Source organism: Nansenia antarctica (assembly GCF_963989245.1).
Source record: "Nansenia antarctica genome assembly, chromosome: 5".
Lineage (NCBI taxonomy): Eukaryota > Metazoa > Chordata > Actinopteri > Argentiniformes > Microstomatidae > Nansenia > Nansenia antarctica.
In genome coordinates this window covers 16,829,232-16,854,231 of record NC_137690.1, presented here as the reverse complement: position 1 = coordinate 16,854,231, position 25,000 = coordinate 16,829,232, and the positions used below count along the sequence as shown (strand labels likewise).

The 25,000-nt window shown below is 44.4% G+C and overlaps 3 protein-coding genes across 3 annotated transcripts in view; 1 reads left to right on the top strand and 2 right to left on the bottom strand.

Annotated features, from left to right (window-relative positions):
• homer1b (homer scaffold protein 1b) overlaps positions 1–1,598 on the top strand; it is a gene marked incomplete at both ends in the record, with an annotated part of 13,091 nt that extends 11,493 nt beyond the window's left edge. The window contains 4 exons of the mRNA XM_080531403.1: positions 465–621; positions 735–845; positions 1,124–1,204; positions 1,407–1,598. Coding sequence (XP_080387529.1) covers positions 465–621; positions 735–845; positions 1,124–1,204; positions 1,407–1,598 — 541 coding nt within the window. The remainder of the gene's footprint in view (positions 1–464; positions 622–734; positions 846–1,123; positions 1,205–1,406) is intronic.
• Positions 1,599–4,124: 2,526 nt separating this feature from the next.
• On the bottom strand, positions 4,125–22,329 carry LOC308157160 (junction-mediating and -regulatory protein-like; the record flags this gene model as incomplete). Its single annotated transcript, XM_080530648.1, has 10 exons — positions 4,125–7,235; positions 7,517–8,045; positions 8,143–8,235; positions 8,454–8,540; positions 9,004–9,173; positions 10,362–10,527; positions 10,643–10,812; positions 11,986–12,136; positions 16,781–16,954; positions 21,490–22,329. 10 exons carry the CDS (start codon positions 22,327–22,329, stop codon positions 6,925–6,927), a joined length of 2,691 nt encoding a protein of 896 aa, XP_080386774.1. The 3' UTR covers positions 4,125–6,924.
• Positions 22,330–23,522: 1,193 nt separating this feature from the next.
• The window catches only part of LOC308158570 (betaine--homocysteine S-methyltransferase 1-like), a 4,892-nt gene continuing 3,414 nt past the window's right edge, over positions 23,523–25,000 (bottom strand). Inside the window, exons 7-8 of the mRNA XM_080532214.1 lie at positions 24,935–25,000; positions 23,523–23,747 (exon numbers count right to left, since the gene is read on the bottom strand). The exon at positions 24,935–25,000 is cut by the window's right edge and continues 163 nt beyond it. Of these exons, the coding sequence (XP_080388340.1) occupies positions 23,663–23,747; positions 24,935–25,000 (151 nt within the window). The 3' untranslated portion in view covers positions 23,523–23,662. The remainder of the gene's footprint in view (positions 23,748–24,934) is intronic.

The window sequence follows — 25,000 nt, the reverse complement described above, 5'->3', positions numbered from 1 at the left end:
CAGACTGAAAGTTTAATCTCAGATTACAGTTAGATAGACAGCTGGTTTCACACACACTGGGCAGTGGTGGTGTTGCCTGCCCCACACACACACACACACACGTCACGCACACACACACACACACACACACACACACACACACACACACACACACACACACACACACATGCCACAGGGTCTACTACTACTACTACTATTTACTACTACTGGAGGGACTACTGACCTCTGTGACACTCACTAATGATGCGGTTAGCACAGATGAGTAGATATGGTGATGTGATGTATTTGTACAAAACTGGATCACTGTTCGTAGAGAATGGAATGTAGCAGGAAAGATAGCAGGGCAAGTGAGAGGGGATGTATCTCTCCGGACTGGTCTTTCTCATCACATTTGGGTAACCCATATCATGCTACATGACTGTTCGAAACTAATATCTGTGTTACGTATGTCTCCTCTCTTCCAGCCCCACCATGACCAAACACTGGGAGGCAGAGCTGGACGCGCTGAAGGGGAACAACGCTAAGCTAACAGCCGCTCTGCTGGAGTCCACCGCCAACGTCAAACAGTGGAAACAACAGCTGTCAGCCTACCAGGAGGAGGCTGAGAGACTTCACAAACGAGTGAGGGGGGAGGAGAGGGAGAGGGAGGAGAGAGGGGGGGGACACTTGATGATGGATAGGTGAGGCTGCGTAAGAAAAGGGCGAGAGTGATTCCATCCATTTCCATCCTCTAGGTGACGGAGTTGGAGTGCCAGAGCACCCAGACCATCGTGATCAAGTCTCAGAAGACTGAACTGAACCAGACCATTGAAGAACTGGAGAACACACTGAGGGATAAAGAGGAGGTGTGTGTGTGTGTGGGGGCGGGCGGGGGGGGGGGGGGGGGGGTGCTCTTGCTATAAGAAACATCCTGAGAAATATAGAAGGTTGAGGAAACTATTTACGGCTGAAGTGAAACTGTTATTGCATCACTTCTGGTACACTAATGGTTGCATCTGAAATTACACTCCCCATATATTGCATGAATGTTTTGTAGAGCCAATGTGTCTATATGTAAGGAAGAGGGTGCAGGGCCTCCTTTGATATTTGTCCATCATCCCTGAACCCCCTGTCCCCTCCACAGGAAATGGAGCGGTTAAAAGAGGAAGTGGAGAATGTGAATGAGTTATTGGAGCAGAAAGACTCACTGACCCAGAAACTCCAGGTGAGAGGAAAGACCGTAGTAAAATGCGGAGAGATGTGAGATGCTGTTGTGTTTTAGTAGTGTGGGCTCAAATCCTGACAAATCATTTTCACCATGTTCCTCATCTATTCACACAATTTAAACGGTCTGTTCTAATTAATAATTTAATCTATTCACACTCTAGCAACACACAACAATAATACTATCTTAATCCTGCTTTCAGGAGACAGAGCTGCGTGGGCGGGTGTTGGAGGAGCAACTGGCGGGAGCTGAGCAGCGATTAGAGGAAAACCAGGAAGAGCAGGAGAGTTTCAGGAAGAGTCTGAGGACGCTCCTGGAGCTGCTAGATGGGAAGATCTTTGAGCTGACGGAGCTGAGAGACACCCTGGCCAGGCTTATAGAGGAGGGCAGCTAGAGACACACCACATCACATCGCCCCTGCTAGACAACGCACTCAAATATGTACACTTGTACACTGCCCCAGGCCTGACTACTGACCAGGCAGCTATAGAAACAAATCAGGCTGAATTCCAAATCGACCGCTAACCTTCTGCAGGGTTCCGCTATAGACCTACATTAGTGCCAATGGGGTAGAGGCTAGGGGTTGATTCGGAATTCTGCAACAGACTCAAGCTTTTAGCCAGAGGACAATGCCTCAGCAGTGCCATCTGCTGTTGGACTTTGAGAGCTACACCTCTGCTGGCAGACTCACACCCTCCCCCTCGATTGTCCCTGAGGGGATTAATAAAGTCATATGAAATGTAATTGCTGTTAGACAGAGAGAACTGCACACACAACCCACCAAACTGAAATATGGTTATTGACCAGATGCTTTTATCGTAAGCAACATACATTTTCTTGAGGGAATCAAACCCAAAGTTCTGGTCTTACCACTGCCAGCACCATGCTCCAACCAACTGATCCATTGGAACTTCAAAACGACAGGAGGGCCCTCAACCAACCTGTGACATCTACAGAGCAGCAGTGACACCTAATAATGCACAGTATCAGACCCCAGCTAGGACCCACGGTGCTACTGGGAGATGAAGCTCTGTTTACAATGAATGGAGGAGGATGACTTAACTGTTCACTCACAATATGATGATAATATGATTGATCACAAGAGAAACTTCCAGAAGCATTGTTTATACTTAGTTGGTTATAAGCTCTTCTGCAACAGGGAGTTATCTCAATAGAGTGAGAACGTTCTGTTCCATTTAAAGACATTTTGAAAATAAGTTACACGTCTTGAACGTTCCCCTGCTTCCTCAACATCAGAGAAAAGACCTTGTCTTCCTGCCAAGCTAGGGTGGCGAGTGTGTGTTGCTGCACAGGCCCTTGACTCTATACGGCGTGTACCAGTGTGTGCATGTGTGTTTGTGTGTGTGTGTGTGTGTGTGTGTGTGTGTGTGTGTGTGTATGTGGAGCGAGAGAGAGAGAGAGAGCCTGTATTGGACATAGAGGCCTGTACACACACTGAGCAATACCAGGCAGCCTCTGGACTTGACACCTCAATCTAACTATCAGGTATTCTACTCAGTGGCCTGACATGGACAGTAAGCCTGCATCTCAAGTGACACCCTGTACCACTTATAGTACACTACTTGTGACCAGAGCTCTGTGAGGCAGCCCTATCTTGTCAAACGTAGTGCTTTAGTTAGTATGTCGGGAATAATGGTGTCATTTGAGATTTGCCCTAAGAATCTCCAGTCTCTGAAACACTGGGTACGGCCTTTCACTTTGGAGCGCAACCATGATGAATAAAGAACTGTCCTTAGTTTCTATACTTTTCTACATACATGATATATTATGTATAAATGAATAAATACTAGACTCTATAAGATAACTTTATACTGGTACCGGGATGTAAATTAAACGTGGGTTGAATCTGGAAAAGTCTTCTTCTATGTTTCTTTGTGGAAAGGCACAGTAGGACTTTGGTTGCTTATGATTTGGGATAACAGAAATGAATTACTGTATCTTAATCTTGACCAGATTAATGAAGTTCATGACGCTCTGTTAAGATAATGCAGAAGACACGCTTTTTACTGTTTTCTCTTGTTTTGTAACTTATTTAAGTATTTAATGTAGGTATTATTGTATTTAAAGGTATGAGCAGAATGGCAATATTTTTGATTATTTAAAGTATTTTGAGGTAAAGTGATGAATATGCTATTTAATAAGAGGTACCTCAGGCTTATGACACTTAAACAGTACTAGGGTGGTGCAACTTGTTTGTTGCACTTATGATGAAATCTGTTGTTTTGGGGGAGGAATTTGCCAAATGCTGTTCTGTGTGGGGAAGTCATCCAAACTGTCTATGATGAAGAAAGTATACTGTACCACTGTTTATAATGTTTGCAATTGCCATCCATATTGAAATATTACCTCAAGATAGCTCATTTAAGAGATTGTAGAGTGAGGTTTGTGATGGATATGTCCATATTGTAATATTCATGAGAAGAAAATACTGTACGAGAAAACTCTTTCAAGAAAGGTCATGTTAACAAATCATTTGAGTGAAAATGTTGGCACACAGTATTTCCAACGGTTTTACAATCAACGTGGTTCCTTATTAAAAACATATTGATATATAACAATGTGACCACCTATGAAAGTTCTATTTTTTGCCACAAAGACATGGCTAATTCTATGTTGTAGTGTCAACTATACCATGCTCTCTCCATGTCCATTCTCTCTGGGTGGAGTGGGAGAAGTGAAGGTCTGGGTGTTGTTTCTGATGGACATGACAATGAACGTGCCAAGGAACCATATCTGTTGGTGATTTTGCTAAGCCCTTTCGTTTATCGTAGCAAAAGCAGCTCTGGCTACCAGGCGCACACACGGCTGTGAATAAAATAACATTTAAAAAAAGGCACCAGGACAACAAGAGGGAAATCCAAGACACTTTAATGAATAAAGCAAAAATAAAAAACCCTAGCAACTCAAATTATTTTTCACAGAAACGGAGGTGTTCAGACCAGTATGTGTTTCGTACACAAGGGTTTATTAAACTGCTAAGAAGAGGTTATGAATATAATACAAAGCTTTGAATAGATGTAAAGGCATTTTTTGGGAGAAAACATAACATCACTACTTCAAGAGTATTTTTCTTTTATACTATAGCAATATAAATATGTGTTATCATATAAATCATTACGTTTTCAATAAATACATAATTTGTTATTTTTGACAAGTTGAATACATTGCTTATTGAATGTCATTCCAACGCTACTTATTACACATTAGGCCTATACATTTCTACTAATTGATTGGCTCTTTAGTGACTGGCCAATCGAAATCCAGGACGGGGGTCATGTTGTCAATCTGTGAGTCACAGGTCTACATAGGAAATGTTCTTGAATTACAGTAGTTGATTCATCACAAACTACGTTGGCTAAACATTTTGTAATAGTAACAGAGGCTGTAGAAAATATTTTTTTAAATAAACTAGAAGTGACAAAATGTGATGCAAACAAAGTAAAATACAGTACATTATTTTGATACAGTCAGTAATAGTGTAGAAGGCCCAAGGCCAAGATGTGCTGTAAGGTAAGCTAAGTTATGTAAAGTAAAGTACAAAGTTAGGTCTTGGCTTGTTGGGGTTAGGTAGTTTGATCAGGTATGGTATGGTATGATCAGTTAGTTTAGGGTTGGATCTCAATACTGTGGTACATGCTGAGGGTAACCATGGAAAAACATTGTGCAAAGAGTAGTGACAGATTGACTGGTTGATTTCAAGTCAATAACAAGAGACGTGGTTGCGATAGAGTCTATAATGGGTGAAATTACTTAAGATCAGCCTCCGTTAAGGAAAACCGAGAAAGGTTCAGTCTTACGATGTTTAGCAATGTTGTAGGTAATGGATGACAGCATTCGATTTCAGCTTCAGTGTTTGCTTTGTAACTAGTGGATAAGTGAGGCACCGTTTCCATATCATCGCATCAACAGTTCAAGGTTTACAGATTAAAACTCAACATTGTCTGTGTGAACTTGTCCTGCTCTTTCAGTAACTGTCACTGCTTTTTTAAAGGTGAACCCTACTGTTGTAATTGTGCTGTAGAGAATACCATCCAAACTGGTTCAAGATGAGGTCAATGTTCTTAGCATACTTCTATTCAGTGAAACAGTAACTTCATGTCTATAATTATACAGATTGATTAAGCAATTAATTAATTAATTAGAGATTGATTAATAACCACTACACAAACAAGCAAACAAACAAACAACCTTTGTGTAAACTGAATTGGACAGCTTGGAGAGTGTCCTAAATTAAAATGAACAGTGCTGAAACAATGCTGAAAATTACAGTAAGAGCAAGGTAAAAACAGGCATTATGGACTAACGCTAATCCCAGAAAGACTGTGCGTGTGTGTGTGTGCACGCGCGCGTGCATTGCTCATGGGACTGTGAGTAATGAACCTCATACTGTGTGCTTCTGCCTCCTCAGAGAGAGATAGAGATACAGCAGATTGAAAATGAAACCAGCAGTGCCACCTACTCTACAGCTTACTGTGTGACAGCGTGGTGAGGGGAATCCTCCATCCTCCATCCTTTCAATCAAGACACACTGAATAGAGAGCGTGTGACCAGCGTGAGAGGGATGGGAGTGATCTCATCCGACAACCCACACACTGAGGGTGTTAACAAACAACTATCTGCCTACAACATAGATGGATAGACAATCTCAGATGACTCCCTGCCCCCATAGTGAACAGCTTTCTACCACAGACACTGACTAACCACATCACCTATCCTTTACCCAATATAGAGCAAGTGTCTAGTCCGCAGAACCCAAGAGATTGGCTGCTCCACTGATCCTCTCCTACAGGGCTCTCGCTGACTGGCTGCAGTCGTGTGACTTCCTGGTCTGAGCCCAACAATAAGCCCATTATGACACTCCATATCACCCACCAGCCTGGCCCGTATGCTGCAATCAGACAGATGGTCAAATGAATACATGTCCCCCATTTCATTATGCAGTGTATAGATTTAGAGGAGAGAGAGATAGAGAGAGAGACAGAGAGAAAGAGGTCATATGGACAAAAGGAAAATGTACTGTTTCTTGCCCAGTGTCACACATAGACAAACAGAAACACTGACACAGACACAATCACAGACAGACACCCCCCCCCCCCCTCTCTCTTTCACTCACTTGAGCATGTGCCAGTCCTGCTGTGTTACCGAGCTAATTTATTCAGTCCCAGACACAGCTGATAGTATAACAGCTCAGAATGCTTGTGCAATGTGTGTGTATAGTGTGGGGGTGTGTGTGTAATGTGATGATGTCCATTGAGATTTTCCAATGTGATACCAAGTTTACACTATGAATATAGACAAATAAAACACACAGAACAATGTCAGTCATCATGAATGTGGAGAGAAAGGGAGAGTTTGACCTAAAGCACAGTACCATTTAGTGCCTTTAGAATAAGTGTGGTTAGATCCACAGCAGCCTTACAGTATATGACACAGTATCGTGAACTTCTGTCTAGCCAATTAGAGGAGCATAGACTTTCCTTCCTCTCTAATGGTTTCTGGTTGATATGAACCTACATAGAATTACAGAAGAATGTGGCAGGTGTGTGTATCACTAGGATTCTGGTGAAGGGTGTGTGTGAGTGTCTCTGGGCTTGTGTGTACATGTGTATGTACAGTGTTAGAGGATGCATGCGTCTGTGTGTGCGTGTGTATGTGTGTGTGTGTGTGTGTGTGTGTGTGTGTGAGAATAATGTCTGACCCTAGCTATCCCAGTCTGGACATGTTAACCCCTCATCGTCTGAGTCAGAATCTGGCGAAGCTTCTTTGATGCGTCGTAAGGCTTCATGAATGCTCCTCGTTAGCGGGTCGGCGGACGCGGACAGCTCTCTCTGCCTGTCTCTCTTCTCCCTCCGGGGTACCTGTCTCAGTTTGACTCCGTGGCGGATCTGGGCCAGGATGTTGTTGGGGTCGTCATCACCTGTTGCGGCAGGCAGGAGGCGCTGGTCTACCTTCTTCAGGTGGAAGCTGCCTCTCTTCAGAGAGGCCAACACCTCATCCATGGGAGAGCTTTCTGAAGACGGAGAAGGGAGAAAGGGGGTGGGGGGAGGGTGGAGAGACAGACTATGATCAGCATAGAAGGACGTCGACATCTGCATCTTGAACCTAGCTTACTGTCGTTAGCATGACGAGTCCCCAGACTTTTTACTTGGTGGCTTTATAATCACTGTATAAGTTAGCTTCTCTCTGTGCTCAATAGAATTACTGTAGCACCCTATCTCAGTTAGCTCAGTTAACATGACTGTGTTAGCGTTAGCTCTGTTAGCATTAGCTCTGTTAGCATTAGCTCTGTACCTCTCCTCGTCTGAGCCTCCAGTTCCGAGGTCTTTCTCAGCTTCTTCCTGGCGCTCACCAGCTGGCTGCTGTCAAAGAACCGAGGGCAGAACGGACCCAAGGGGGAGAGAGAGAGCTGGGCTGTCTCTCCACTCGCCTCACCCCTCTCCCCCTGACCAGGTCGTGCAGGGCTCCCAGAGGGGGAGGGGTCCTCTCGAGGAGGAGGGGGAGGTGGAGGTGGAGGTGGGGGAGGAAGGGAAGCGTGCACTGCAGGGAGGGAAGCGGGGGAGAATTCAACAGGTCCAGACACTCCCATGGGAGGCAGTGAGGCTGTGAGGGCTGTAGTGGGCTGAGTAGGGTCAGGGGTCACGGTAGAGGTCAGCTTAGGGTCTGTCTGGACACTGGTACTCAGACACTGGGGCTGGTCCTGGCTCTGTGCAGACACTGAACCCCTTCTCTCCTCTTTCCTGCTCTCTACCCCTTTCTCTCTCCTCCTGGGGTGGGCCACGCGTAGACGAGTGGACTTCAGAATCACCTGGCCTGGGTACCGCTGGAGGGGGACGAAGGGAGTGGGAAATCAGTCAGATGAACAGAACCACAGTAATGTCCTTCACAATGATGTTTCCTTTGCATGTGTGTTTTCTCACCTGTTTGAAGCTGCGTAGTCGATCCAATGTTTTCTGCCTCTCCTGGCTCACTCTGCTATTCTTACTCTCTTCACCCTCCTCTTCTTCCATTTGCTGAGGAGAGAGAGAGATAATTGAATTGAATTGAATTGAATTGAATTGAATTGAATTGAATTGAATTGAATTGAATTGAGAAAGAGAGAGAGAGAGAGAGAGAGGGGGGAGAGAGACACAGTGGGAGGGGGTTATTGTATTGTAAAGGTATAGATCAGGAAGCAACCCATAATATTTTACAAAACAGCTAAATCCCAGGCCATGGGAGAACACTGTACCTGATGCAAGGCATGCGGGGAAGTGCAGTCATCCTGGCTGGCCTGGCGTTTCTTTTGCTTCTCACTGTGGTTGCACACACAGATCTCCTACAGAGGTGAGGAGCGCGCACTCTATCACACACACACAGAAGTACTGGAACACACTCACTTAATCGTATACAATTCTGCAACCAGTAGGTATTCAAACAATGTTATCAAAATGGCTTATACTGTCTAGATGGGTACAATCTTGTCTCAAGGTTAGGGTTAAGCCCAGTCAGGACAAACTTGTACATGAGCCACACAAACCTCTGGACCGATTCACAAATAGCCCAAATAGCAGTTCAAGACCAGTAAGGTAAGACCACTGACTGCACAGAAAGACTGGAGTAACAGCACGTCAGGGCAGGCAAGACCTCCTGATTCAGCAGGGGAATAAGCCAATAAGTCTCCTAGGTGAAATCTAACTGCACCGAACGCTAAATGCCATCGGCTGTGTCAGAATTCACTCCCTTGGTGACTCCCTTGGTGGTGGTGCTTGTATATGGACTATATAGCATGATGTACAAACCCTCTTGTTTCTGAGGTAGGAACGTTTGGCAGTGATGCGGCCCCTCCTGGCCTCCAGCTGACGAGCACTGAGCTGCAGCCTCTTCATCTCTTCTCTCTCAGCAGAGTCTTCCTCTCCGATGGCGTCCGGACTCTCATAGGTGTCGTAGTACACCACCTCATCCTGACGCTCTGAAACACAAGCACGCACACACACACACACACACACACACACACACACACACACACTGTAAATATAATACAATTGCCCATCTATCCTGGTTTCCTGACCTGTACTCATCTTGTATAACTATGGTAAATTGGTATGGTAAATTACTCACTTTATACTAATTGGGACTACTATCAAGGACTGATGAAGATGAGATCTATCATTTAAATGGTGCAATGATATGGTACATGGTCCCTGACAAATACAAGATAATTAAATACATTGTAAATAAATGGTTTTATCAGAGTGTGGCAGGATGTTTCACCTTCATCACTACTCTTTCCTCAACCACACAGTCTTGTTTTCTTTTCTTCTGTCTTTCATCAATTCTTTCTCTCTCTCTCTCTTCGACAAGACTCTACTTTTCATTTTAATGTTGCTTTTAAAGGCCCAATCTTGAAAAAACAGGTCCCACCGAGATTTGAACTCGGATCGCAGGATTCAGAGTCCTGAGTGCTAACCATTACACCATGGAACCACATGCCTACTGCTGTCAAAGAGTGAACTGTGTCTGTAGTTGCTATTTATATCTCTGTATATATTTGGCTCTGAAACACAAACACAGACACACACACGCACGCACGCACGCACGCACGCACGCACGCACACACACACACACACACACACACACACACACACACACACACACACACAGCGACAGCCTCAGCCTCAGCCCACTGGTGCACGTGTGTATTGTATGTTCTTGTATATCACTGTCTCTCTCAGAAGGTATAATACCTACCGTAACTGGTATGGCTGAACGGAAATTACGTCAGATATAAAATCAGCTTTGAAAATTCCAGGAATCAGGGCAATATGTGTCTATGTCTACCAGGGCATAGAGAGATTAGCTTTGATCTCACTTTCTCTGCTCTAAACTCCTGGAGCCCATAGCCTGAATGGCCAGGCTTATAGCACTAGCCTAGGCTCACTGGCCAGGCTTATAATATTAGCCTAGCCTATTGTAGGTTTATAGCACAAGCCTACTCTAAGCCGAGCTAATGACAGCTCCAGTGAGAGAAAGAGATGTGCCTTCATAAACCAACGGTCAGTCACTGCTTCTGATGAACTGCATGTCATGGATGTGGGGCTGGCTGTACTCAGAACCCCCCCCTCCCCACACACACACACACACACACACACACACTCACCGCTCATCTGTCTGTGTATGCTGTCTAGCTGGGCGGTCAACAGCAGTTCTTCACACTGGAGTATCTCAGCCTGGATGTCATACAGTTGGAGCTGCAGTTCATAGTACTGAGCCTCCATGTGGTCCAAACGTGCAATTGCACCCTCACCACCGCACAGGCCCTGCATCTGAGAGTGTCAGCAGAGTTAGTCTTTGTCTTTGTTGATTATACTGTATTTAGCATGTGTATAGATGTGAGTACGCGTGTGTGTGTGTGTGTGTGTGTGTGTGTGTGTGTGTTACCTCGTCTCTGAGTGAGTGTTTCTTCTGTTCCAAACAGATCTCTCTGGCTCTCTGTAGCTGCAGAGTCTCCTTGGCGACAGAGTAGCGAAGTCTTTCCATGCGTTCCACGGCTGCTGTCCAAGCGGCTTTCCCAAACTTGCGCTGGTCTACTTTCATACGCTCATGTATCGCTGCACAAGAACACACACACACATACATTAGAATGAATGCCTTCATATAACATTATTCATGTCTGTAGGAAGGTCCCATTATCTCTTAAGGGGGAGTGTCTCTCCACCACAGGGCATAGCGGAGGAGTTAGATGTCAGGCTGAGAAGAGAACAGAACAAACACTACAGCCTCTAATACTGCAGGACTCCCCTGGTGATCCCATTCAAAGTCAGCACTTCAAATTAAACACTAAACTAAATCTCAAATCTGAAAACTAACACACTCCATGGTGGATCTGAGCCATTATGTTGTTGGGGTCATCATCGCCTGGTGCGGGAGGCAGGGGGCGCTGGTCTACCTTCTTCGGGTGGAAGGTAGGTGGACTCTGGGATACCATGTTCATGCCCGTGAAAACGGACAACTTTCATCAATGATATTGTCGCGAACAAGAACCAACAAGAGTGTCCACTCCTTCCACTGCCCTCCGACATAAGATATCCGATCGCATTCAACTTGCGACACGCTCTATTCTCTAGTGTTGCATCTCCGTTCTCTGAAAGTCTCTTGTCTTTGCTATGACGCCATATCCCAGAGTCTACCTTTAATAACTGTAGACCCTGCAAATCACAGTGTGAAACATCATCACATGTACTGTACTGGAAACATATCCAAGTGATCGATTGGTTGTCCTTAATTTGTCCCTTCTGTCATAGTGTGGCTATCCTCTCAGCTAGTACTCATCAATAACCAATCCCACTAGCCCTGGCATATCAACACATCGCACAAAGATCAATACTGAGCCAATAATGTAGTGTGTGTGTGTGTGTGTATGTGTGAATGTGTGTGCACGTGTGTATGTGTGTATGTGTGTGCACGTGTGTATGTGTATTCTTCCACCCAAATGTGTGTCAGTCTTGGCCTTCGCTTTTCCTCCCATCAATCATCTCCCACAGCACCTCCCCCCACTGCTTTCACACCCCACGTTTCAGATTCCGGTGATTCGCTAAAATCCAATAATGACAAATGATTTACTGAGTCAGGTCACTCCGGCCAAGGCCAAGTTTGACTCGTTGTCATTCAAGGTCTGTGTATTCTTGACCTTGAATGACAGTATTCTTGCGAGCTTTAATATTCTCTTCAACAGTTCATTGCGAGTTGACTATGTGATGATTGTACAGAGGGTGACATAATACCTTTCTGAGCCTTGGCAGTGATCTCAAAGTATCTTATGGTAAACTCTTGGATGTTTAGGACTGCCTCCTGAGCTTTCTTCTGCCAATCAGAGTCCTCCTTTTTCAGAGCCTGTATACGTCGTGGGCCCAGGTAGTCATTCTCCATGGAGATCTACAGGGAGAGAGAGAGAGGGAGAGGGGTGTGGTTAGGGTTAAGTTTGCAAAGGCAATACTTCTGTCTTCACTGAGTAATGTTTGGAACAGCGTGGCCTAACGTGGCGTGGCCTAACTAATGACTAGACCTCGAGATTCAGTACTGTACCATATATGCACAATTGCAACCACTCTAGGAATGGCAGGCCTAAGACTCAGGAGTGGAGTGTTTATCACAGTGACCTGACACACACACACACACACACACACACACACACACACACACACAGTCTGTAGCTCAGTATTGTGATCATCAGCATGACTAAGCATACACCAGTGCTTCTCTGTGCCCAGCCCACCCACGTGCCATATTGATCAGAGTCCCACTGGGTAACCTTTACACAGACAAACCCCTTACACCTCCTTAGACCTCTCTGGTGAGATACCGTATCTGAATTCTACTTTAAATTACAACTGATTTCCCCTCTGTTCTGATGTATGTCGTCCACTCTGAGTTTGTCTGGTCCACAATCCATACTTCATACTGTATGAGCGCGACCAAAAACATACTAAAAGATACAGTATAGTGCTCTCCCTCTCTTTGGCCCCTCCATTTCTCTCCTCTTGCTCCTTCCCCCTCTCTCTGTCTTAAAGGAGCCTGTGTTGTTGTGGTGTCAGGATGGCAGATTAAGGAAAGAGAAGCAGGGAGTTGTCTGGATTTGAGCTAGCTCATTGGACAGTGAGGCATTCCACTTTTTCCTGGGAGGTTAACTGTGTTTTAGGGAGGGATTTTATGGGTCTCTGTGGTGAATTTCCATTGGAGGAGGATTCTTGACGGCCGACCAGTTAGATATAACTAGACCTGGGTGTTGTTCTTTGTGCAAAAAATGGCTCTCAAAATGGGCAGGACAGAGAGCGAGAGCGAGAGCGAGAGCGAGAGCGAGAGATTGAGATGCTGTTATACCACCACCCAGCAGGAGGTGCCACAGTCACTCACTGCTGCACTGAGAGAGAGAGAACACAATCACAGACAGAGGTTACAAGAGTACAAGAATGTAGATCTGACGTAGAGTTACTTTTCACCACGACTACAGCAGTTATAGCTTTGAACTGCAAACGGTAAGATTTTCACTATGCATAGTTCTATGTGTATATATATATATATATCTATGTATGTGCAAACATGCATGCTTATAAAATAAAAAAACTGATAGTAGTAAAGGAATCAAATTCCATGAAGAAAAAACAAGCTAATTGAAGCTACATAAACAACAAAAGAGCATAGGTCATAGGTCATTCTCTATGGGGTACCTGTGGTATAGTGTATATTACAGTATGGTCGACATCATTAATTTAAATTCCCAGTGACCAGACAAGATACCTTTTCATAGGGGGAAGTGTGTGGAGTCGGTCCTACCACTCAACCCCTCTGTCTACAGGGCAAGTCAGCTGACCCCTTCAGATGAATGAGCAGTGACACAACACACACACAGTGACACACACACACACAGCCTGAAGCCACTGAGTGAACACAGCCCCAACCAATATACCACAGACAAGCAAGAACAGGCAGACATTATAGAGCACATGGCCATACTGGCCTCAACACCAGTACACTCTGGAATTTACTGGGAGAGTGAGTGTGTGTGTGTGTGTGTGTGTGTGTGTGTGTGTATGTACAGATATAAATAGCAACTACAGACAAAGTTCACTCTTTAACAGCAGCAGGCATGTGGTTCCATGGTGTAATGGTTAGCACTCAGGACTCTGAATCCTGCGATCCGAGTTCAAATCTCGGTGGGACCTGAATTTTCAAGATTGGGCCTTTAAAAGCAACATTTAAATTCAACTACATATATGGATGGACTGCACTTATATGGCGCCTTATTCCAAAGCACTTTACAATGGCCTCTCATTCACACAGCAATGATGGCAAGCTACCATGCAAGGCACCAGCCCGCTCATTGGGAGCAATTTGGGGTTCAGTGTCTTACCCAAGGTCACCTCAACATACATACATACAAAGTTAACTCTTTAAACAGCAGAAGGCATGTGGTTCCATGGTGTAATGGTTAGCACTCAGGACTCTGAATCCTGCGATCCGAGTTCAAATCTCGGTGGGACCTGTGTTTTCAAGAACGGGCCTTTAAAAGCAACATCAAAATTTAACTACATACATGGATGGACTGCACTTATATAGTGCCTTATTCCAAAGCGCTTTACAATGGGCTCTCATTCACCCATTCACTCATCAATGATGACAAGCTACCATGCAAGGCGCTGGCCTGCTTATTGGGAGCAATTTGAGGTTCAGTGTCTTGCCCAAGGTCACCTCAACATGCATACCTACATGCATACATGCATACATGCATACATACATACATACATACATACATACATACATACATACATACATACATACATACATACATACATACATACATAGAGAGTTCACTCTTTAAACAGCAGTAGGCATGTGGTTCCATGGTGTAATGGTTAGCACTCAGGACTCTGAATCCTGCGATCCGAGTTCAAATCTCGGTGGGACCTGTATTTTCAAGACTGGGCCTTTAAAGGCACCATCAAAATGAAAATCTGTCTTCTAAACAGAGAATACACAGTGGAAGAATACTTGAGTACTGTGACTGATCCAAAACTAAGGAAATCCTTCACTATGTACAGACTCAGCGAACACAGCCTCGCCATCGACAGAGTGCAGACCTGCCTTCCAAGACAAGTCAGACTGTGCACCCACTGCACATGAAATGAGGTGGAAACAGAGCTGTACTTTTTAACTACCTGCCAACTGTACAAAGACATCAGAGACACATACTTCTCACAGATTACAAACACCCAACATCTAGTCATACATTCCATTCTTTCTTTGTTTGTTTTTTAACCTCACACTTGCTTTGGCAATGTAAACGTATGCTTGCCAATAAAGCCCTTTAAATTTCAATTGAAATGTAATTGAGAAGGAAAGAAAACAAGACTGTGTGGTTGAGGAAAGGGAGGAAGAAAGAGTATGGAGAAGGCTGGCGGTGGGATTCAGTGTGAACTTTGACCTTCTGACAGTGATAAAGGTGAAACAATCCACCACACTGATCTGATAGTGCTGTACAGTTGAAAACAATTTATTTACAATGTATTTATTTATCTTGTATTTTGTCAGGGACCATGTACAACATGTCAATGCACCACATTTAGATCTAGAGCTAAATAGTAGTAGTAGTCCCAATTATAGTATAAAGTGAGTAACTTACAAAGTCATAATGAGATCAGCAAAGGTGAAGAAACCAGGATAGGGCAGTTTGATTATACTTACAGCACTCAATCCTTACTTAATAAATAAAACCTTTAAAATAATCTCCCATGGCTAACTTTGTACAAAAATCAATGCATGATTTATACTAGACATTTGTATGTTATGGGCTCCTTGTGAATGTACCAAATTTAGATACAATTTTCCATAAGTGGCCATAGTGTCCTCGCTAGTGAATCCATATTGATCCCAAATTGTGTCAGCAGTCTGCCCCAGTGGTAAGCCTATAAGCCCAGACACATCATCACTTATTCATTCCCTATGAGACTGCAGGAAACTTGAGATCCACAAGGCTCCATTCAGGCTCACAGCGTCACTCAACTCCCATATCTGCAAACCAGTATGTATGTAGGCTACTGTAGGTGAAAGAAAAAGTAACCCAAGGTTTGGCTGCAGTGTGTGTGTGTGTGTGCGTGTGTGTGTGTGTGTGTGTGTGTGTGTGTATGTGTGTGTGTGTGTGTGTGTGTGTGTGTGTGTGTGTCTGTCTGTGTGCTGCGCTGTAAAGTGAAGGCTGATTATTACTGATGTGCTGAGAGTGAGTCAATGAGCTAAATATAAATGGAGCCTCCTCCCGAGCTCTGTGACAAAGCCTCTCCTCCTTAATAATCTCCCTCTGCACTGGGTGAGACTGCTAACATCCTCTGTACGAGGTAATGTTCAAACCATCATGCCCACAGCACAGGAGCACACCCACACCCACACACAGGGCAGAACCTATTTTAAGGGGCATGAGAACTTCCTCTGACCATCAATTGTGTTTTGTGTATGTGTGTCGTGGCTCAAAGAAAGCTCCAAGTCTAACTCTTGAACCACCTGCATATATAACCCTTGAGAAGATATATTGGGCTGTTACTAAATACAGCAAAAGACTGAATTAAGCCATTCACTTCATAGAAGCACATCAGGGGATCTTGTCCTCGGAAACGGAGGAAATGTAACCTCAATAGCACAGTGGGTTGTGGAGGAGCTAACCAGACACACAGAGGAGATCAGAACAACCCTGACCAGAGCCCACTCACTTTACACACTGGAGGCTTACAGTACACCTCACAGCATGGCAGGCAGCTGGTGAAAGTCGGCAACCGACCAAATGTTCAGACTTTTATGTTATTTTAAAATCAATGACACACTCGCCTGCCAAAACATTGCAATGCAATGGATTTGGTGAATAATCCCCACTACTCTATAGCTTTCACCAACTGCCATCACATTTTGTTGTTTCATGTACAACTTTCAGAAACACACATCCCTTGCTTCTTCTGTTGTTCTTTCACCCACTCACACCTTTTCTGTGTGTGTATATATGTGTGTGTGTGTGTGTGTGTGTGTGTGTGTGTATACCTTGATTTGTTGTCTGCGTAGCATGGCCAGTTCTCTCATGTCTCTGAATGGCTGTAGTAGGTACTGATAGAGCTGTGTTGAAGCCTCCAGTACTTCTCCATAGGCCCGGTCCTCTTCTTCATACACCTCCAACAGCTCCACCATGCTGTCCATGGCACGGTGCTTCTCCAGCAACTACAACACATGTACAGTGAACATACACACATACGCACACACACATACGCACGCACACACACGCACACACACACACACACACACACACACACACACACACACACACACACACACACACACACAGCATTGCATCAATATTAACACCTACTGTAGCTCTACAATGCATGGGAAAAAATACAACAAAACAAGTCTACAATAAGCATGTTGTCCCCCACAAACATGTAGCACCCCTCCTTGGGTGAGAATCTAATGGATGGAGCTTATATGTTCTTATGAGAAACTTGTTGATCATGAGAGGCTACAAATATGTACCAAATTTCCTGACTATAGCTCAAACGAGACAGGAGATATGCTTGTTCAAAGTTTGGAATTTCTGTTGTTTGCTTTAGCACCCCCTTGGGCCAAACAGTGTTATTTTGTAAATGCTGGGTCTCTATGGCAACAGGCCTCATTCAACCATGTTTTGTCAAAATTGTCCCAGTGGTGTCTTGAGATATTTTGTGTGACATAAGGACATACAAACAGACGTCCCCTCCCGGATTTCATCGTGGGGGACAATCACAACAAAAGATGTAGCCTTAACACTGACATAGCCTACCTCTGTGACAAAGGGCATGAGTGTTCCCACGGGTGTGTGTGTGTGTGTGTGTATGTGAGAGTGTGTGTAAAACCCCCCAAAAAGGACCAATGACATTGTTGATTAGGTTTCTAAATGAAACCATATGCTGCTGTTTTTCTAAAAGAACATATGTGCCTGGCAGAGAGCCAACACGGGTGTGTGTGTGTGTGTGTGTGTGTGTGTGTGTGTGTGTGTGTGTGTCAAACAGAATCAAATGGATAATACAGGAGTGCAGAATGCAGCAGATTCAGTACCATCCAACACCAACATCACCTTACACTGAATAAAGAAATCTCTGGTTTTGTGTTCAGGTGGACGTTCTAAGAACAGCTTAAATAGGATGTCTAATGGCTGTTCTCCTGTCTCTCTAGGAACAGCATGGGGCCGCACGCTGTGGAGTAGATCACTACAAACAAGCCTTAGTCAGACCTACCAATCACTGAGCACTAAAACGGCTATCATCTAAAGCTAGAATTGTGGTATAATCAATAATAGGCCAGTGTGTGTGTGTGAGTGTGCTCAGTATCTGCTATTATTGGTAGCCGCTCAATATGGAGAAGGCGGTGCTTCTTGTACCCATGAGCTGAATACTGTCTGTTGTACGGTTTTGATACTGTATCTGTCAATCCACTGTAATCATCATTTGGTGTGAATAATATCCTATGTGTAAGCATAACTGGTTGTTGCCTCAGCACTACTGTAACTGACTGTTTCCATAATGTCAAAATGCACGGATAGTATTTATGTCCTTTAGATATTGTACAATTTATGTGGACATAAATAAAGCATTTATGTGCAAAAATGTGATTGGTGCTAACACTCTGGAACTGATAGCCCTTCTGTTTTGATGTTTGTCCAGGAAGGGCAGTAGGGTAGTGCTTCCTGTCTCTGGCTTTCTGTGTGTGTGTCTGTTCTCTCAGTGCCTGTGTAGTGCTCTGGCTGTGGAAATGGCAGTGAGTCAGGGGAGGAAGGAATGTGTTTTTGGTGGGTCCGCCTGTATTCCTCTGAGCTCACATTCTCTACACTGCTCACAACAGAGCAGAACATCTGATGCTTGGCCAGGGAAAACCATCTCTATTGATTAGGAGGAGAGTTTGAAGACTGTGTGTGTGTGTGTGTGTGTGTGTGCGTGCCTGTGTCCAGTTAATAAATCATGGTCCACCCAACATCCAACCCAGCAGTTTGTTGCCCCCCTGTCTAGCCTATGTCTGTGTCTGCAGTACATCTTAATGAGCGTGTGTGTGTGTATGTCTGTCTGTCTATGTCTGCCTATCTGTGTGTTAGTGCAAGTATGCGTGTTCAGTAATTTGTGTTAATAATTCACTTTTCTGTTCTGAGTGACCCCTCAGGGGTACCTGACTCAACACAGCATGACTCCTCACAACAGCAGAGAATGAGAGAGAGAGGGAGAGAGAGAGAGAGAGAGAGAGAGAGAGAGAGAGAGAAAGAGAGAGAGAGAGAAAGGGAGAGGGAGAGAGAGGGAGAGGAAGGAGATGGAGATGGAGGGAGCAGGGAAAGGAAGCCCTATTCAGTTCAAATTTTATATCTGAGCTAAAAGTGAAGTCCAGAGGAAGCGGCAGCACAACCAGTCTGTTTGGGTTAACAATAGACAGGAAAACCACCAGCAAGGCATGGAAAATCAGGCTGTGTTGGCGGAATGGTGGGCGGAGCAACCACTCAATCATAACAATATATATATATATATATTATAATAATATATATATATATAAACTCCTTAAAAAAACTTCGGAAACGTTATTTCGGTCGATTATTCCTCCCCTTTAATAATACCAATTGGTATTGTATTTTATATCATTGGAAAGCCTGATTAGTCACCTTTACAACGAGGTACAACTTGTAAGGATCATGTGAAAATGTGCCAAAATCCTCTGCAATATTCTTCTGTTGGTATTCACTCTCGTTTTGAGTTGCTTGGTGGATTGGATGATTGCACTCTCCCACAGTAAGGAAAAAACAACACATATTGGCCATTTTTACACTTTATTCATTTTACACTGTCAGGGACCTCAGTAGCGTGTGGAAGATCCATACGCAGTCACAACAGCTTGGCACCTCCTCCTCATGCTGGTCACCAGCCTGGTCACACACTGCTGTGGGATGGCACCCCATTCCTCAACCAGGATTTGCCGCAAGTCAGCCAACATGGTTGCGTTGGTCACTCTGGCACGTACAGCACGCCCAAGCTGATCCCACAAGTGTTCAATTGGGTTGCAGTCTGGACTCACGGCAGGCCATTCCATCCTCTCCACTCCCAAATTCTGGAGGTACTCTGTGATGATCCTGGCTCTGTGGGGGCGAGCGTTGTCATCCTGGAGTATGGAGTTAGGTCTCAGATTCTGGAGACATGGGATCGCCACTGGCTCCAGAATATCATTCCGATATCTCACTGCATTGAGATTGCCTTCAATGATGACAAGTTCTGTTTTGACGGAATACCAACAGAAGAACATTGCAGGGGATTTTGGCACATTTTGGGCCGCTACCCTCACGTTTAGCTGTGTTGCTCTTTCCACGAATGCATGATCCTTACAAGTTGTACCTCATTGTAAAGGTGACTAATCAAAATTTCCAACGATATAAAATACAATACCAATTGGTATTATTAAAGGGGAGGAATAATCGACCGAAATAACGTTTCCGAACTTTTTTGGAGAAGTTTATATACATATATACAGTATATATATTATTATTTTATTTTTTTCTGACTAAAATGTACATCTCAGCAATCTGCAACTCCATCTGTCCTAATAGTCTATTAGCCTCATCAGAGGCCAAAATGCCCCTGACAGATGACTGCAAATCAGCTCATTCTGACTGAACAGGCAGACTCTAGTGAAAAAACTCTGTGTATGTGTGTGTGTGTGTGTGTGTGTGTGTGTGTGTGTGTGTGTGTGTGTGTGTGTGTGTGTTTGTGTGTCACATCACATGCCACGATCACCTGTCAAATATAACAAGCCGAGGTGACAGATGCTCTCTCCTCCTCTTTTGTGTACCCCTCTGTTCTGCTAGCGAGTCCTGTTCTACATAGTGCATCCTGGACATCTGGCATGGCATCTACTCTCCATAGACCTCCCAGCTGGTTCTTATTATCTATGGCATCTATTCATAGATAACCCAGTACATCCAACCCATCCCAGCATACCCAATCCCACTCTCAGCCACAGTCTAGACACACACAGGGCCCTACAACTTGCGATATCAAGTTTCTGGATGTAGCCAGTGTCTCTCTCAGTTAAGGTGTGGTTTTCTCAACTCTGCATTAAAACCTTGATGCTGAACTGATAACATACGTATTGATTAGACTACTGTAATGACATCTGAAACATGAACTGAAGAGTGACTATGAGATAGAACTTTTAATTAATTTAGAACCATACACCTACTATTACCAACAATAAACGACCACACGTTTGTTTCGACCTAATTTGCGAGTCGCTAATAGTAATAGGCCTACTGTTGATATTCTGATACTAATTTAAATGTGCATTAAACATGTATAGGCTATGCACATATTTTGAACCTATTAGTGTTTTCTCGTTTTAAAAAAACTAAGACCTATGCAATTACCTATAACCCAAGATTAAATTGATCCCTGTTGATTTACTGTTCCCGTGCTGCTCTGCTACTAGCTATGTTTTATACTGTATATTTCTATGTCTTTTGTATTTTGAATTTTTTGTAAGTGTTTTTAAATGTGGTGTTGTACGGCGACCTTGAATGCCATGAAAGGCGCCTTATAAAATAAATGCATTATTATTATTATTATTATTATTATTATTATTATTATTATTAAATGCGTCATCGTCATATGGACCACTCTACTGGACGGTTCAAGCCAAATGAGCTCCGCGCGAGCGGTCTGGATGGCAACGGCTCAGGTGCGCACACGTCTCACCTCATGCAGGTGTTTTTTGGCGCGCTGCAGCGCCTCCTCGTATCCGGTCTGCCGGAGCTCGCTCAGACTCTCGTAGTACTCCTCCGGGTCGTCGCCCTCCGTGAACAGAACCCGCGACAGGATCTTCCAGCCGCACGTGTCCAGCGCGTGGCCCAGGTACACCTGCAGCCGGTGACACAGGTCGTCCACCTCCGTCTCGGCCACTTCTGCTGCTCCGAAAAGCACTGTCCACATTCCGGCCGGCTCCTCCGGGAAGAGCGGGAGGCACGGCCCGAGGTCCGAGTTAATGGAACAGAGCTGCAGGTGGATGGTTCTGAGATCCTGAAAGGAGAAGAGCCCTGCCCAGCTGCAGTCTTCTCTGCACAGGCTGTCCAACTCCTCCATGTCCAGGATGTCTGCTGCTGAGGAGAGGGGTTCATCTTTAAGAGGCTCTAACACCTCAAAGTCGGGACTTTGGGCCGCCTGGGATGCTGCAACTTGAACAGTTGATGTTTTAAAAGGGCTGGTCTTCGCTGCTGCCTTCGATGGCGACATCTGTCTGGGGCTGAGATCTATTACCGCACCGCCCCTAATTCCTTTGTAAGGGCTGTTTGGTTTATCTTTGACGGGACTTTGGGGGTATGTTGCTTTAGCCTCCTCGGCCGTCCCGACTGCGTCCAGCGGGTCCTTGCACGTGCTTCTCCTCTGCACCGTTCTGTTGTGACAGGTTATGGCGAACTTGCCCTCCACCTCATTCCAAGCAACGATAAAGACGATTTTATGCTTTTCCTTTTCCTCAAACACATTCGGCCTAACGGCCACCCACCCCGACTCCAAATGATCCTCCATTGTGAAGGACATGTTTTTTTGCTATTCCAACGACGATAGCGAAGACCTATTTAGAGAGACAAACTCAATTGACACATCAACTTCGATGCCAAGTGGGGTAGAAATGAAACTATTTACCGAAGCTTACAAAATGACCAGGCAGTGAACTTGAGACATAAGAGTACAGACATAAAACCATCTTTAGAATTGTGAACCAGCCATGTTTAGTCCGCTACATCCTCCCCTCCTTAAGAAACGCCTGAATTCAGCAGAAAGACCGAGTCTCTCTCTCTCCCACCTGCCCTCCTCTCCTCTTCGTGGGCTACCTGACAAGTCCAACCGCGAGCGTTTGTTTTCCCATCAGAGCGTTCAGACAATGCGGATGGCTCACACCGTCGCATGCGGGGGTCTGTTTACAACGGAGAAACGGGGTCCTGCTTTCAACTGTTTTGCGTTTTCCCTCATCTATCTCTCTCTTAAACGGCACCCGGAAAAGGATCCCATATAAAAAAAAACTAATATCGGCCTGTAATCATAGCCTATGTATTATGATTTCCATCCAATCAATCTCCCCCAGGCAGTGCATTATTTCCATAGACTTGCGTTTCGTTCTCCATCTCCTCAGTTCATAACAATGTTTTCATCCGTGCACTGTGCAGTACAGTTAAGCTGCTGACGTAGGAAGGAGCATCTGAATTTGAGCAAAGCACGTAGGGGACGTGCTGACGTTGCAAGCACAGTGGGATAACCCTTAATTAAAAGCCCAATGCTGCTACACTGCTGACGGTTGATTTATAATTATAAAGGGCAAAAGTAATTTTCGTCTTAAGTGTAGTAGGCTTAATTGGAAATGTATTGGTGAATGATCAAAAGAATGCATGATTGCACACCATCATTAGTCTATTTTTTTTCTGCTAAATGTTTTCACACTGGGATAAAAGCACAGCCCCCCAACAAGGCATCCATAGTAGTATACATGGTAGTCACTAATGATGGTAATTGAACATTTAATGGCCTCATGCAGGTTTGATTCTGCTTTGATTAGTCATAAACATCACCCGTACAGTGAGTGCTGCTTTTTTCATTCTTATTTGATCAGATTTCGTATTATTTCATCCACATTCAGCTACAATATCGGTACGTTATCAAATCTACATATACTGCTATGTACCTAAGTCTTATAACGTGTGGCTTCATAACAATGAATACTATTGCAAACTGACCTTTTTATTGATTTAGAGGAGTTAAAGTCAAGGCGTTACATGTAACCATATGGCTGTATGTGTGAGTATGACAACAAATATCAGCAAATGTACAACAAATCACGGTGAGGCGTTTCATCCTTGTTTTTCCATGTCTCTGGCTGTCATGCGTCAGCGGGTGTGGCCATGGAGGGACACTTGGGTTGTCCAGATGCAGGAAGAAGGTTTTCCCAGTATTCACGACGAGCTCTGGAACACAGGAGCAGCCATTACACCACAGACAGAGACATACAGAGGGTCATATAGACAGTGCACAGGCTTATACAAAAAACACACACACACACACACACACACACGCACACACACACACACACACACACACACACACACACACACACACACACACACACACACACACACAGGCTTAATTCAATCAAACTCACATTGCGTTTTTTACAGAGTAGTCCGTAGCTCTTTTCTCGTAGGTAAAATAAAATCAGAAAATTGGTTGGGAAAAGACTACTACAATCACCAGGTAGAGATCTCTCATAGGTTGATGCTTTGGTTTTCAGCATACTGTAAGAATTGTGTGTGTGTGCATGAGCAGTAGTTTGTCACCATGAGGTGTGTTTCTTAGGGCTTACATATTAGTGGATATGGATTACATATTAGGGTTGTTATGGTCTATTTGTTCCCGTCTTATTTTGCCTGCTGGCTCCTGATCGACCTTTGGTCTATTTCTGGTCCTCAAGGCTAGACTCTGAGCACTGAAATATTGATAATACAGTATATTACAAAGCTGCCGCATAGAGGGAGAAACCAGTGGTAGTGCAGCTAGAGGATCAGCCATCCCCAATGTTCATAGATCTACTTCTTGAGCCCTGCTATCCTGTGTCAATTGTGTTCATGTATCAAAGGCACATATTTCACTTTGAGAGAGCAGAGAGTCAGTGTTGCATGCATCAAATGCATTATGAATTGCTTCAGAAAGAAAACAGCTTTATAGGGTACAGTTCATCAAGGGTCTTAGATCAAGTATTTGAATGTGTTTATTGCAGGCGCAGGCTCCTCTCCTGGTTTCCCTGAATCAAGGGCAGGAAGAGATGTTCTTAGGGTGGATATATCTGGGACAGCGGACACACATCTCATTTCACAATTATTAATGGAAATTGTTAACAGAAATATTGATTTATACAAGCTCTGTTCATCATCCATAAACTGCTTGTCATCCCTCTGTTTTCAAGCCTACACATGTATTTCTGACTCAATTCAGTCATGGTAAAAGACAACAAACCAAACCTGTGAGGATGTGATGATGATACCTCTAGCCTCTACCCTAGGCACTTTGTGTGGTTGTCTCTCTTTCCTCGTTGTAAGTGGATCTGAATAAGAATGTCTATTCAGTGACTTAAATGTAACAGTCTCTTCTCTCTCACCTAGCTCTGACCCAGGGCTTGGTGTGCTTCTCCAGAGCAGCACCCCAGAGTCCGTGCTTTTCCGAG